Source organism: Amphiura filiformis, chromosome 11 (assembly GCF_039555335.1).
Source record: "Amphiura filiformis chromosome 11, Afil_fr2py, whole genome shotgun sequence".
NCBI classification, from domain to species: Eukaryota; Metazoa; Echinodermata; class Ophiuroidea; order Amphilepidida; family Amphiuridae; genus Amphiura; species Amphiura filiformis.
Genome location: NC_092638.1, coordinates 64,441,951 through 64,458,920, shown reverse-complemented (window position 1 = coordinate 64,458,920; position 16,970 = coordinate 64,441,951). Strand labels below are relative to the sequence as shown.

Below are 16,970 nucleotides of genomic sequence, written 5' to 3'. Positions count from 1 at the left end.
CTGCTCATACTTGCAAGGGTGAAAATAAATGATGAACCAGGGGCTCCTTTTTTAATACACAAAATGGCCCCTGGTTCACTTCATTCAACATGGAACCAGGGGCCACTTCTAATCAACAAGGGGCCAATATTTGTTCTGAATAAGTGCACCATGCATTAATGGCTATGGAATTGAATTTTTGGGTGTAGTGACCAGGGGCCATTTTCTGAAGAAAAGTGTCCCCTGGTCAGCTTAAATTTAGATGGGACCAGGGGCCATTTCAGGGTTTCTGGGGGCTAAACGACTCCCGTCTCCCACTTATTTTCATCCTTGTATTAAAAGTAGTCACTTTCTTGAAAGAAAACCAGTATGCAAGTGTGCAGAACACATCTATATAGAATAATTATTGTAATAATACATTCACCACAACACCATTGAACCAAGTGCAGCTTTCTCCCCAGTTTATCATGTTTATGATGGAATTCAGGTCAGCATTGGAAATAAACGAGTTTGTATCATTGATAGTGACACATGATGTCATGCCATTAAGGGAGTCATGTGGTCAATTAGCGAAGTATAATTGGAGGGTTGTGATGGTAACAGACTAGAGATCAACCTAGATCAGTGATCTTGGAACAGTGATAAATGGTGATTTGTTGATGTAGGAATGGAAAGATTGCTCACACTCTTGAATAATCCTCAATTCAAATTGATAGGGTGGTAAAATATGCAGCATTTTCTGTCCCCTAAGACCTATTTCTTAGCACCCTAACCAAGATTTTCACATTCTGGTATTGATTTATTACCAGTATATAAAATTAGAAGCATGTCTTAAGATTTTTTTCACTATTTGAGTTCACCTGATTCTGAGGAGCTGGCAAACTGGGGATGGTGGAATGGAAACTTTATGTAAAGTTCATTTTGTATGGCTCTATCAAGGTGGACAAAAATATCACTATTCCATGGAGCTTGAGAGAGTGAAAATGTTTTTGCTGTTTACTTTTCCCCCCTGTAAGCATGGTAAGAAGTCCTCTCCCACCCTTTACCCCCTTCCCCAGTAAGAAGTCATCCCAAACCCCTTTACCCCCTGTGGGATGCTGACTGCTCTGATATTTAAGATTTTTATGCCATAATTGCATTTTTAAAATTGTGCTCCTTTAAAAGTTGCCTTTCCCCCTTTTGTCTCCCTCCCTCTGAAAAGGTTCTGGCCAGTGGCGTAGCGTCATAGGGGCACAAGGGCATGTGCCCCCCAAATCGATCTGAAAAACGGCTTGTGCCCCCAATCAGACCTGGTGCCCCCAATCATGGTCGGTGTCCCCCCCCCCCCAATGTGATGACCCACGCTACCGTCGCTACGCCACTGGTTCTGGCTATGCGACTGATGACATTATAGATGTATAGGCCCTAAATAATTGATCACCAAAAAAGAGACTGGCAATCCTGTAAAAACACTGAGACACAAGACTGAAACTAGTACAGCCAAATTCAGACATTTCCTTTGATGGCCAAGAAGGATCTCTACATTGTGAATAAAATAATTGGGGAATATAAAACCAAAATAACTTTGTCATTAATGCAGCTAGCCTGACAGCCTTGGTCATTAATATCATGAAACTAGAGTTTCACAAACAGCCAATTTATGAATATTTTTAGACTGAGTAATATCTCATCTATCAATCTATCTATCAATCAATTGGTTTGCCAGTTGACTGCTAGCACAGGCAATAATAAAGTGGAAAAGTTCGCAATTCTTTTATTTTGAGACTTTGTGCTCCGAGAATCCATAGCGAAAATAACAATGCGAGTATAGACATATTTGTGTTGCATTTCGGTCAATGTAAAGATGCTTAGCTCTATGTATAAAGGTGTTTGAAATGGTGAATTTAAAACATGAAACACATCATTGAAAGATTTAAGCGAACCACAGAAATTTAATCCCTCAAAAATTTCCACTTTAAACTTTAACTGATATATTGACCTTAGGTAAGGTGAAGGTTATGGCTTCTTTGTATCCTCTGTGTGAATTCCAATTTTCATTGCATTCAAACTTGGTTTTAGAAGTCATGAACAGGAAAAGGATGGAAATTATTTCATGATTGTTTCAGAAATAGCTGAGGAAGAAAATTTCATCTGATTCTACTTTGAGTGTGCATGGAAGTTCCATGATATAAATTAATTGAGATCAATGTCAATGTTATTGAACTGGTATGGCCACTTGGCCAGCCTCATGGACTGCAACTTAATGCCATGCAAGGATACTCTGTAACGTGGAATTATATTACAAGTGCTAGGAGTAGACAAGTACAATGCATGAATGTAGTGTGTGTGTGTGTGTGTGGGGGGGGGGGGTCTACTGACTCTTCCAATATTTATCCCCAAAGGGGGGAATAAGTTTTCCCCATTGGAAAAGATTTTTTGTTGAAGGGGAGGGAGAAAAACAATTACACAACAAAACCTACCTAAACTAGTCATTTAAGTTTAATGTAAATTAAAAATCAATATTTTCACAATTGTGTCCATTTTTGTGGGATTCAAGTGGGGGGGTCTTGGAATAATGGACATAGCGCAGTAGAGTGAGGATATAATTTAGATTTTCTTGAATGTAACTGCAGAGCTATCCTGTTTGAACATAATGTTAAAGTTTTAAAATGTAAAGAAAGATGTAAATAATAAATATTGTTAAAGTGGATATTTTTGCAGTAGTTTATTTTCACGCTTTTCACATTTCAAGCAGCTACTACAAAAATAACAATGTGTAAATATATTCCTACCATATAATTCAATGTATAGAAGCTTAGAATCATGCATTTAAAAACAAGTGAACGGTTCAAAAAAATTTAGCAATGGTTGAAAAAATTTCATGTGCAAATATTTTCACTTTTACAGAACAATGCTTTTTACAAATGTTACAAAATGGTATTATTTTGGTGAAGGATCCATATTTCGTGAAATTTAAAAGTGTACTAGGCACATACTGTTACATCTAGGGTATGGGTCTGTACTAGATACGGTACGCATTAGACCGTTTATGCAATTATTATAAAGAACACATCCTCTCATATTAAGAATGTGTCAGTTAGTCGCGTAACTTATACAATGTGACAGCGCACTGTAGCGTCTTTATGAAAACTGTCAACTTGAATGAGGCTATGCATGACCTAATCCGAATTGGAGAACTTGCAAGAAAACTGGGCATTAATATTGGATGGGTTTCTGTGAATTCCACATTTGGAGTACATGGTAACCTGTGATTTTATAACTTGCTTTATCAATTCAGGGGCTCAGTAAAAACAATATGCTGTATAGTATGTTAATTGTTTGCACAGTTAAGAGATTAATATTATATGTACCCGATACACGGTAATATTATTTTGTTACCCATTTTGGACAATGCTTGAGGTCCAGCCTTTTTCCTGAAGCTCTACTGGACGTGTTACATTATTGTATGAATCTAATAAACAAATAATATCATAATATTATGTTACTGTTCATGATAAAGGTGAATAGGTGATGCAGAGATTGAGCATACATTTATTTACGTAATATAGCAATTTCATTGTACTTTTTTAAATCGCACATATGGTGGGAAAATTAGGCATGAGAATGTTCTGGTTTCAACCTTATCATTTGTGTCCAAAACGTTTGCACTTTATTTTAATTTCAGCCCATTTTTTGTCTCTTTATTCCAATTTCACATACTTCAAAGGCAGAGCTGCTTCAAAGGTTTTTGTCATGAGGATTCATTTTCTTGCCTGGAAAATAAATACATGCTATTTCAAACTTATTCTTAGAAGGATATTATTAAATCCATCCATCAGTTAACCAATCAATCAAGCAGTCAATATTATTTTTTCATTTCCCACAATATTTCGGTCAATAACCACCTTGGTGGTTTTCATCTTCATCAAACCAAAAATAGCAAATGGCATTCAATCTTCAATCAACTGTCAGTTAATCAATCAATTTTGTTTTCAATTAACTTCCATCCAATAAATCTATCAATCAATAGGTCAATCAATATGTCAGTCAACCAAATTCATCAAAATTGCATGCATGTCCCCCTGTGTTCCAATATCTGTGATGGTACTCATTCATTCTTTTCACGCTATTCATCTACATTGGAGGGGAAAAAAGAGGGGGGTATTTATTAGGAAGATAAGCCAAATTTCATCCAAGATAGCAAATTTCCCACATATTTCTTAAATTGAGGAAACAAGATTTCATTTCATTCCAAATCTCTAAATTTTGCTTCAAGTCCAAATCCAAAAAAATTCCTGGGAATGCGCTTTCTGGATTCCATATTTTGTCCAGGCTGGGAGGCCTATTGACAAGCAAAATAGCTATATTTTTATAGCGTGAGGTATATTGGTGGGAAATTTGATAAATCCTGTGAAATGTTGTTTAGGAGTGAGCAGCATCTCAGATGTAGACACTCTCAGCAGGAAATGTCTGTCTTAGATACAACTAAAATCAAGTTAAAATCCATGAACGAGTTAAATATACTAAATGCATCTTGCACTGTTTGGTAGAAATATTTCAAATCTTGTTAAAACTTTCTTTTACTTGAAATTACAAATTAGAAGGTGTGCAGTATCATAATTATGAGCCTGGGGGAGGCAGATCGCGAAATTTTGGGAAACCCTATTGGGTCAGTCCATGTCAAAACAGACTGAGTGTACACCCACCCTCTTGGATTATGCTCTCCTTTGGCTCAGGGGTACCTTTCATGGACCCCTAGGTGAGGTCACAAGAAAAAATTCAAACTCAATTTAGTTTCGAATGGCGGGCCATCTAAGTTTGGCGACCTTGACCAAAATTGGGAATTTAAGGTGTCCAAATGACAAAGCGCTCTCTTTGAGAGGCATTTTCTTCTTAATTAAATCAGTTGTGACCCTCTTTTTGAATGTGGTCACTCACTGGCTGTGTCTGAAATGCCTAATGCCAAAAAAAGATTGATTTCGGAATTTAGTTGGGATTTCAGAGGGGTCAAAATCAGCACTTCATACTGTTCAATCAAATTATCTTTGATTTTGAAGGACCCATGATAATGCCACAGTGCACTTATAGGTCCTAATTATGTTCAGAATGGATTAACCATGTGCCAATGTCTATGAGCAATTCAAAAAAGAGACATTTCTAGACCCCCTACAGAATTTTAGGCCCCCCTAAAGTGGTTCAGCCACAAATGGCGCTTAAAATCGGCAAATTTTGACACCTAATAACTTTAGGTGTACACCAGATATGAATTTCTAGTCTTTTGCATCTGAAAGAATGTAGTCTAATGTTACTAGGAACATAAGATTTGTTTTGTATTTTTGTGTTTTGAAACTTTCAAAAGGTCATTGACCTATGAACATTTTTTTCGTCATAGCGCCCTCCTGAAAGGTCTGACACATAACAAACTATACATTTTGGAATCCTCATGACCATACGAGTAATTTGATATATTACTTGACATAATTGGGAGCATTCTGAAAATTTGACCCCCATAACCTGTACTTTGCATGTGCATCGTTGCCAGGAAGTGCATTTTTGACCCCCTTAAAAATCCATACAGAGGATTAGAAAGTATTTTTTTCTTATTACTTGACTCAAGAGCAACTTGAAATATCAGGATAAATAATACAAATGGCTATAAAGTGATCAAAAATATAAAAAAATATCATACTAAAATTGGCATTTTGTACCGTATCCTGTATGCATGGTATGTTAGGCAAAAATGACTATTTTTGAAAGCGTCAACTTAATACTAAAACACAAAAAATACAAAACAAATCTTATGTTCCTAGTAACATTAAACTACATTCTTTCAGATGCAAAAGACTAGAAATTCATATCTGGTGTACACCTAAAGTTATTAGGGGTCAAAATTTGCCGACTTTAAGTGCCATTTGTGGCTGAACCACTTTAGGGGTGGCCTAAAATTCTGTAGGGGTCTAGAAATTTCTCTTTTTTAAATTGCTCATAGACATTGGCATATGGTTAATCCATTCTGAACATAATTAGGACCTATAAGTGCACTGTGACATTATCATGGGTCCTTCAAAATCAAGATAATTTGATTGAACAGTGCACGGTGCTGATTTTGACCCCTCTGAAATCCCAACGAAATTCAAATCTATCTTTTTGGCATTAGGTATTTCAGACACAGCCAGTGAGTGACCACATTCAAAAAGAGGATCACAACTGATTCAATTACGAAGAAAGTGCCCTCAAAGAGAGCACTTTGTCATTTGGACCCTTAAATTCACAATTTTGGTCGAGGTCGCCAAACTTTGATTGCCCGCCATTCGCAAACGAAATGGAATTTGAATTTTTTCTTGTGACCTCACCTAGGGATCCATAAAAGGTACCCCTGAGCCAAAGGAGAGCAAAATCCAAGAGGGTGGGTGTACACTCAATCTGTTTCGACATGGACTGACCCTATTTGCAAACCTTAAATAGTCACCGTCTAGATATATATGTAATTAAATGCGAGTGTAGTGAGCAGGATATTTTGCACACTTACCCCAACATAAAACATTACATTATCTTTCATTTTTAACTTCAATCAATTGAGAAAAATTGTAGCGTTTATATTTTTGATGAACATGGTGAAGACAAGCTTGAAATTGAAGAACAAATAATTCTAATATTGTTGAAACAGTATTATTTATTAAAACTGACATTAATTAACGAACTTCACAAAATATAATAATATGTCGTTTACGTTCAATCTTGTCACAAATATTGTGATTAAATCAATGATGATTTCATTGCGTTTTCATTCCAACAGCGAGTCGTTCACTTTATTACCAAATGCAATTTCTAATTCATCAATATGACAAGCACATCCAAAATGAGCTCATCCACAATGGCAAAGTTTAATCAACTCCATCCAACAAGGATAGCTCAAAAGTTGACCTCAAATTATGGAGTATGAGTTTTTGTACTCGCCACATTCAAAGGTCATTCTATGTGTATAGGAGTCTATTGGGGTTAAGAACTGTGTACTGACAGATGAGCATGGTTCATGAGATCCTTCATGTAGCGATTACAAACAAGTTCATCAATGATATTTAACTCTCCACGCAGGTGTCATTCTGCAGACGACAAGTTTCATTTTTTTTAGATTAAAAAATGTCAAAGTTGTAAATTTTCATGACCATATTTGGAATCGGAATGAAAAATGTATTAAAATAAGTACAAACAAGCCTAGTATTGGTTCAGTGGTTCTTAGATAGTTCATGATATTTTGAGAAAATATATCAAAACTTAGGACTTTTTATGTTGAAGCGTATAGCCAGCATGCAGAGCATTAATCGTCATCCATATTTGCAAAATTCAGCATTCTGTAAATTTGATCAGGATAAAATAATGTCCCATAGTATCATATTATGTGGCAACATTTAATGTGGAGAAAGTGTAAACATTGTTTATACAAATTACCGTTCAAGGCTGCATGTTATTAAAGTGTTTTTTTCAAATGACAATTGATTTGTTTTGACAATAATTGCCGGAATGAAATGAAACATTTTCCCATTATTGTATCTAAATGATGTTACTTGGCATAAAGTAAATAATTCAATAAATTAATAAAACCATGTGCAGTTGGGAAATCGAAGTGTTATACAATAAGATATAACCCAATGATTCATGAATGGGCTCTTCATTCAGTTATAGCTGAGACAGTTGACTCTTTTTTGCCAATTTTATGTCTTTTTGAAAATGTGAATAGGATTAAGATTTGGCCAAAAAAATAATAATGAGACTGCACCAGGTAGTGGCACGTCTACATTTTTGGTCTGGCGACAGGGAGCATGAGGAAATTTACCAATGGTCTGTGTCACTTTGGTCCATTTTGACTGGCCGGTGTAAATTTCTAGAAGTTGGGGGGAAAAAGATAAGAAACTTATGCAACTGAAGTGAGAATACTAAATAGGTGGCCTTTCCCAGGAGTGGATCCAGGGTGAGGGGGTGTTCTCCTCCCCCTAACTCTGCAAAAATCATGCAAAATTGGCATATTTCCAGCCTTCTGGTATGATAATGTTTTTCCCAATTCTGGATCTGCCCATCTGCATACTGCTCTACAGTGAATAGATTAGGACCAATTGGAATTCATGACCAGGCAGGCTGACCTGACCTGGTATTGTGCTTTGTTCTCATTCCCAATTCCATGGCTTTGAGTTTGAAAATCTTTCACATCCATGTTATTGATTAACAAGACATGACTAAGGCCTAATTGATATCAATGGATTTGAGAATGTACATCCATCATCTGTTGTGTGTCTGAGGGGAATGTATCAGATGCTTCTTGGGATAATCAATTAGATTTTTGAATTGATTTGGCTCATTGATTAGTGTGATTGATCATACTGTGATTGTGCTGTGCATGTCGGTTATAGCTTCTACCTATGAAAAGATAAATCCACTGGTGAAATTTTTTGTTGCAGATCAATTTCTTTGAATCTGACAGAATGCATAAGATGCTTCCAGTAATTATAAAGGAGTGGGCACTGGCAACATAGTACAATTTACTTTCCAACATTGCCATCAATAATATTGATAATCGGTGAATTCTGGAAGCTGAAACATATATGGATTTTTTAGATTTTTTGCACATTATTTGTTCAATTCAAATGATGAACTGAAGGACTGCAAAAGCCTGCAAAATAATGGAACCCTTCAAGAAGCTGTACACAAATGGTAATGTTCTTGAAGTGCCCTGATTTTCCCCAAGCCATTTAAAAACATTTTATTGCCAAGCTGTCCTTATCAAATTGATTGGCTGCCCTTTGAGTGTAAGAATTCTGGTGTTAATTTATCAAAATAAAATTTTGTCATTTGCAAAATAAAATTTGCGCAAATCAGGTAGATATCGATTGATTGCGAAAGTCTACATTATAGATCATTTGTGAGAACATCCAATGATTATTTCATCATTCCGAACAATAGAAATCGGACCCAATTGTTGGTTTTGCCAGGACTCGGGGTGCTGGCAGTTGACTAGCAGTTAGGTGTTGAAACCATTGTATGAAAGGAGAAAACCAAGAACTTTCAAGAATTGCTCTTTGAATACCAAGAACGTGGGCTTGAACTCACAAGGCTTTGGGTTCAAACTCCAGCACTGATACATCGTGCACCTGGGCAAAGCACATAAATTTTAATAGGCTACACTTTTGTTCCAGCTTCCAATGTATCGATTCAGTTTTTAACCATTTATGGTCTCAAACCTGATGGTGGAGTTCAATAATTTTCATAAAAATAATCATTGCACAAAATTTGACCTCGGGATTTGGGTAAGAATTTTTGTGCCAACGCATTAAAAATTTGTTTATTAAAGAACTTTGTCGAGATAGATGAGAATGTTAGTGATCCTGCTGAATATTATATACAAATTATAAGGTCAATCAAATTGGTTGTGATGATCAATCAATGGCTTGGTAGTACCAGTATATCAATCAAACTTTTTGATTAGGTGATATATGAAAGGTCACATCTGATGGTGAAATTGATCACAGTGTAATTGATCGCAGTGTAATATTGCTTAGTGCATGGATAGTACTTCCATGCTTAAGCCAATGGTATATTGTCATTATGATCTCAGCAATTTTATTGTAATAATACCTGGGTTTTCATGAATAAAACGAACTATGTTAGATCAAATGCATAGATCTCCTTCTTGTAATTATATGCAATAGTATCAATATTTCATTGACCTTTTAAAGAAAATGGCTGAAAAGCAACCCAACCTTGTAATGTTGAACTGTTTAAATGAATACAAAACCTGTCTAGCTTTCTATGATTGTTACAGTTACATGTAATTAGAGGTGGCAGTGTGGGACACAGAAATGGGCTATTCCACTTGAAATCCATACACCCCCTGTGGTAGACATGACCTTAATCTTCCACAGAGGGAGTGTGAATTTCAAATGGAGTCGTCCATTCAGTGTTGTCTGCTATAAAATGGGCTATTCCACTTGAAATCCATACACCCCCTGTGATAGACATTGACCTCTTCCACACAGGGAGTGTGAATTTCAAATGGAGTCGTCCATTCAGTGCCGTCTGCTATAAAATGGGCTATTCCACTTGAAATCCATACACCCCCTGTGGTAGACATGACCTTAATCTTCCACACAGGGAGTGTGAATTTCATATGGAGTCATCCATTCAGTGTCGTCTGCTATAAAATGGGCTATTCCAGTTGTAATCCACACACCCCCTATAAGAAGACATGATCTTAATCTCCCACTTAAGAATGTATTTTTAAATGGAGTCGCCCATTCGGGTAACCCCCATTTGAATTTCACACTCCCTGTGTGGAAGATTAAGGTCTGGTTTTCCATAGGGGGTGTATGGTTTTCAACTGGAATAGCCTAATGGTGTAATTCAAAGCAAGTGTGTTGTTACTGATGTTATCGCTGTGTTTAATGCCTGCTGTGTTTTGTTGAAACACTGTTCGTTTTAGAAGCCAAAGTGCAGATGGAATGAGAAATAAGTGAACATGGTTTTTAGAATGCTGATCACTTATACCGGGAATTTTATTTGATATTAATGATGATAATGCTTTTAATACATTGTTTGTTTCTTTATTCTTTTGTTTTTGTCAACAGAGGGAGCTAGACACTACAGCCACAGAGTTAGCCAACCGTCAAGATGAGGCGGAATCATCCAGGAAGAAATTGGTGGAAATGAGCAGGGACTTCAAGAAAAACACACCAGATGTAAGTGTATAGGAAAATTCGATATTTTCACTGATCTTGAATAAGGTGCATCTTTTGCTCAAATGTTAATAAGTTCTGCAAATTAGATGATCATTAGAAAGTTAGAATACTGAAGGATCTTAAAGCTCTCGTCACACGGTCAATCTTTACATCAAACTTGGCTTCAAATTTCGTTTTGACAGATATTTGATGATCCTATCTAAACCCAGTCACACTATCAAATGTTTTTGAACTATTGTGGTATTAGCAGGGCCACTGTATTAAGAGAAAGGGACAATCTTAATAGTCCACATGTTGTATTATATCTTAATATACTCATACTGTTGATTTTGCCTTTACATTGTATGTCTTGTTCTGTAAAATTTAATTAATATTATAGGCCTATTACTAGATTAAACAATAAACATGTTAAAATAAAACATTTTAACAAGCTTCGAAACTGTATGCTATTAAAATAGTACTAGGCGGTTACCCGTATTTGGCGGTTCTCGGCTGTCGCGATTACCTGGCTGATGGTGACTGTACCCACCACGTTCATGCCCATACGACAGTTTTAGTAATTTGACCTTGATGACCCCAAAATTACAGTCAAAAAGTTGACTCTAAAAGTTGACTGTACCCACCAAGATTCATGGCCATACGACGTTTTTTACTATTTTGACCTCAGATGACCCCTGGGTGACCTCGGATGACCCCAAAATGACCGTCCAACAATTTGACTCTAAAAGTTGACTGTACCCACCAAGTTTCATGCCCATACGACAGTTTTTACTAATTTGACCTCAGATGACCCCTGGATGACCTCGGGTGATCTTGGCCCACTAACTAAAGCAAACTTGTTCTGTCTGAGATCCAGATGCACCCACCCACCAAGTTTGAGGAACGTGCGACCCCTAGTCTCCGAGAAAATAGGCGGAAAACAGTTTTTACTCATTTGACCTCAGATGACCCCTGGGTGACCTTGACCCACTAACCAATACGAATTTGTTCCGTCTTAGGTCAAGATGCACCTACCCACCAAGTTGCATGCCCATATGACAGTTTGACTAATTTGACCCCTAGATGACCTCTGGTGACCTTGACCCACTAACCAATACAAACTTGTTCTGTCCCGGGTCAAGACGCACCCACCTGTCAAGTTTGAGGAACGTGCGACCCCCCAGTCTCTGAGAAAAACAGTTTTTACTAATTTGACCCCTGGATGACCTCGGGTGACCTTGACCCACTAACCAATACAAACTTGTTCTGTGTGGGGTCAAGCTGCACCCACCCACCAAGTTTGAGGAACGTGCGACCCTTAGTCTCCGAGAAAATAGGCGGACAGATAGACAGACAGACAGATAGACAGACGATGCGTATTATTATATAGATACAGTTTCCTTTCTGTTAAAAATCTAACTATTAAAAGTAGAGGGGCTTATACAATGTATTAGTATTAGGCTTTACATTGTTTTTCATACATGTTTAGTTGTTTACGCATAGCCCTTAGCATAATGCTATACCATACCATTAAAGTAGGCCTACCCATTAAACATGTAAAAATAAAAAAATGGATCCTGAGGAGGATCTTTTTATTTTTTATCAAACGATAAGTGTAAATACCTATAGATATAGGTGATATAGGCCTATGAATTGAACATACAGACATATAGCCTGAGATTAAGGAGCAGGCCTTATATTTTATTTTTCTGGTAGGCAAGCCCCCTCTATAAATGATTAAGAACCTTCCAGAAGTATTTCTTGGCTATATTAAAGTATCTTTATCTTTGATGTTCCAAAGAACCTCCTCCTCTCAAGTAGGTTACAGGACTGGTAGAGTTTAATGTTTTTTACCTCTAGACATGATGATACTAGTTCTATGTACAAACATCGAGCAACATCAAAACAAAATTCTGTACTCTTTCTATAGATACTGATACAGTGATACTGATATTATATTGACTATGTCAAAATTTTCTGTGAAAATCCTCAATCTACCCACATTCTTGTTCTATAATTGGCTCATGATTCCCTAGGTATTGTAAAATTTGAAGGAAAAATAGAACATGTTGTATTTTCTTGCAAACTATTTTGACATTCCTGTAACCCCAAATTGTGTAAAGATTGACCAAACAGTGACAGTCACACGGTCAAATTTGTCTTCAAACTGCTATGAACCAGGTGCAGGCAATTCACCATTGCCATTCCCTATATGGAAGTATGTTGGCAAAGATTGACCGTCTGACTAGAGCTTAAGAATACTTCGATGCTTGCATGCATGAGGTTTACAACCTTCTTGAATTTAACTTTTGGTCAAATTTTAGGTGAAAGTTATGAATAAAGCAAAACAATGTCCTGAATGTTGTGCAGTTGTCTACATTATGTGCAATTAATAAAAAATGGTATCACCTACGCTTTAGGCAATAAAGCCAGCAAATTAGTACAGCAATGCTCAAAGCATCTAAACATAGCCAAGACAGAGATCTTCATAAAATTCACCTCAGGTCACTCCATGTTAAATTGAGGAAATTGCCCTTTTGGTCGATTTGATCAATAATGTTGTTAATGGCTCTCCCCTGTTGATAACATGATTCAATTTCAGGATGTACGTAAAGTAGTGGCCCCCGTTATCAAGAGCTTTCAGAGCGAGGTCGATACGTTGTCGAAGCGAAGCAAGGCAGCCGAGGCGGCGTTTTTATCCATCTATAAGAAGTTGATTGATCTACCAGGTAAGATAAGAAGAATATTGATTATATCAAGAAGTAAGGTTATCCTCTGCTTAGGTCGGTTCTGACTTGTTTGAGAGCATTTTGGCTGCAACTCTGAACAAAGTATGCAGATGTATTTAGAGATGCTATCACTAGGAGTTTTCTAGATTTAAGGTGGTACTACACTCCTTGATAAATTTTGGACTATTTTTGCATTTTTCTCAAAAAAATAATACCACACTGGTAACAAAAGGTATGTATATTATTGGGCAAGGAATCCAGTTACTACACTGGAATTACAGTGACTCAAGACAAGTGGTATGTTATTTATGATAAGAAAAGAGGTACTGCTAGAATGTTCCTCATTTCTTAACATATATAATGAACCACTTGCCCCTAGATAATATGCATAACTTTTATTACCAGTGTGCAGGTATTTTTCGAGAAAAATTTCAAAATTAGTCATAACATTTATCAAGGGGATGTAGTACCATCATAAGGGAATCTTGCTTTTGTTTTTGAAAAGGTATAGATTTTGTGGATTTCCAGGATTATTTAAGGATCTTTTGACAGTAGCAAGTCACACCACTGTGTGATACAAATTGTCGTTGGGCAGAAAAACCTCCTATGTGTTTGTGGCCCCTGAACATGTTTAAAACAAAACTGCCAACCAGTTACATAGGAAGTTTTGTTTTAAGCATGTTCAGGGGCCAATGTACACATGAGGTTTTTCCTGCCCAACAATGAAATATAGTTCATTGCAAGTTGATATTTCATGTATGGTTGTATTGAATATCCTGTGTAATTAAGGATAAAATATTCATGTCAGGAAGCTTCACTTTGTCCTTGTCAACTAAAGGAACAGCTATTCTGTAATAGCATACTATTGGTTTTAAAACCACAAGCCACTCGCCAGTTCCAGGGGTATATATTGTCAGTCTTATGGGCTTATTTTTTTCCAAACCTTAGTTTTCAAGAGATGTTTACTTTACAAGTCATGGACTTGACATGTTTTTCAGTGGGTAAAAGGGCTTGTTTCTTCCATAACTTCCAAACAAGCTTATTTTTTCCCATGCCCAAAAAATACAGAATTTTCCAAGTTTTTACATACCCCTGGTCAGTTTATACATACATTTAGCAGTAATGATTATAATGCCAAAGATAGGATAGGCACATCTAATATAAATTAATTTGACCATTTTGAATTCTAATAATACATTAAAATTTTCAAAACTAATTTATACAACCATGATTTGTTAAGGCTTCTGTGTGTTCTTTATTATGAACAATCCCCATCATTAGAGTGACTTTGGTGTTTTCTTAGTAATGAAGAATCCACTCCATGGGGGTTGATTCAGGAAAGATATCGTACCCTTCCCAGAATCCATTGTGGTATGAAACATCACCTCGTTTCATCAAATTACACTCCTATTTCCTTGTACATTTTCCACTTGTTTTCATGGTGAGAATGGACTGGCTAAGCATGGGTCGATAGTCAAGAAATAAACATAATTTGCAATATCTGGATGTGCTCTGTTCATTGAGGTACATTTCTCGGTTGGCTTCGAATGAGAAGCGTTGAGAATATTTTCAGATTCAGATCACTATCGACCCATGTCAGTGCGGGGCACTCGTAATTCACGGACGTCTCTGATTTCAAAGACGGGTCAGTGATTTCACATACGGGGGTCTGTGATATCACATACGTCGAGCTTTGTTGACAGCTGGGCACTCCATGCAGCACATCGGAACGAAGCTGAGTGTATTAGAATAAGCTTTCCTATGTTTAGCAAAAATTATATCTATCTGTGCAAATTCTGACAAATGGTCCCAGAACACACTTAGATTGCAATGGGCAAAATTAAATGTTTTGAAGTAAAAAAATCCCAAGAGTACCTGAGCCTGCGCTCTAATCATGAATTGGATAGTAAAATTACTAATATCCTTTGCGACTGGGTTTTGAAACTAGGGAGTATGTGATTTATGAGACGTCTCTGAAATATGATACTGTTATGTGACATGACGCTTCAAGAGTATTTGATAACAGAGACGTCCGTGAATTATGAGTGCCCCCGAACTGATGTTGAACTGGATAGCAAATCAGTACAGAAAATTGAAATGGATGCAATGCATTGTGGGAAGTGTAAGATATCTTCTCTTGGGGGTGATTGTTGATATGATTTACTGCATTTGTTGCCTATGAGTCAACTGATACCTGCACTGATTGATCATATTTTGACCATTACATGAATGAAACCTGTCAATTTATTAATTATAATTACCCCATAAAGAAAATTGATGGCACAAATTATGGGCTATTTTAGTTGATATCCATACACCCCAGTATGGAAGACATGGCATTTTAATCTTCCACACAGGCAGTGTGAATTCCAAAATTGGATTACCTGAATGGGTGACTCCAGGGCCTCGGATTCAACGAGAATCACAGAATGGGTTCTTGTAATGATTCTTATTATTATTTTCATTGAATCATGCAGTAAAGTGAAGCGACTCAGATGGTTTATGATTCTCGCAAACTGGCACGTAATCTAGGCCCTAGACTCCATTTGATACACCATGCAGCCTGTAGGCCCGTAGTATGGCCCTCTATAACAATATGGAGTAAAGCATAGTATCAAAACGTCTGTCAATAGCCTGATTAAGCATGTTATGGCGATTAAGGTCTTGTCTCCCACAGGGGGTGTATGAATTTCAACTGGAATAGCCCTGGAAAGGAGATCTCCTTTCAGTATCAGGATACTTGTTGATACTGGACACGTAATTGATTTCAAAAACAAGTAAATTAAAGTATTTTATATTAGGTTGAATTTATATTAAGGGCAGAACCCAGGAGTATTATACTTGAAATATTGTTTTAAGTACCTTTAATGGGTTGATAAGGACGTTGATATACGAGTAGTGAGATATTCAGGTATGGGAAAAAACACTTCTAGGAAGAGGAAGAAGTGAATATAAATAGTTAGGGTTAGCTTTAGAGAGGTCAGCCATTGTCAAGTAGCTATATGATACAGGGTTGCAGAGTTAAATTAACACAACTACTAGGAGAATGAACAGGTTTATCTGTTACAGGGGATTGTTTTACACAGTATGAAACTAACACGCGAGGTACTTAATGTAAGTCCAATGTAAGGGATGGCATAGTAAATCAATGTTAAGAAATGTTTTTTGTGAGAAATTTCCCATGCAAAAACAATATTTGCATTGCAGAATTAAAAGGTTAAACAATTCATTGCAACTTAAACCCCATGCAAATTTCCTGTGGCTTTTCATGGAATTCAACCGAAATTATTAAAGGTACGAATTCACCAAAAGGTTATTAGATCAAACTACAAACATGGGTGAATGTTAAGGGTGGGTTGATAAATATATTGAATACAGTTATAAAATTGAAGATGAACAGTCCTGGTTGAGTTTATTTGTTTGTTCCACTCTTACAGATCCCGTACCAGTTTTAGAACATGGGCTTAACACACAAAAGAGGGCACAGAAAGCCACAGATTTGGAGATTGAGAATCAGAAGCTACGAGAAACATTGGATGAGTATAACCAGGAGTTTGCTGAGGTTAAGAATCAAGGT

General features: G+C 36.7%; 1 protein-coding gene across 3 annotated transcripts in view; it reads left to right on the top strand.

Moving 5' to 3' along the window:
* Positions 1-16,970, top strand: part of LOC140165147 (protein CASP-like) — an 85,696-nt gene that overhangs the window by 25,168 nt on the left and 43,558 nt on the right. For all 3 annotated transcript variants that reach the window (XM_072188587.1, XM_072188586.1, XM_072188588.1), the window contains exons 2-4: positions 10,575-10,685; positions 13,267-13,393; positions 16,831-16,968. In XM_072188587.1, the coding sequence (XP_072044688.1) occupies positions 10,575-10,685; positions 13,267-13,393; positions 16,831-16,968 (376 nt within the window). The remainder of the gene's footprint in view (positions 1-10,574; positions 10,686-13,266; positions 13,394-16,830; positions 16,969-16,970) is intronic.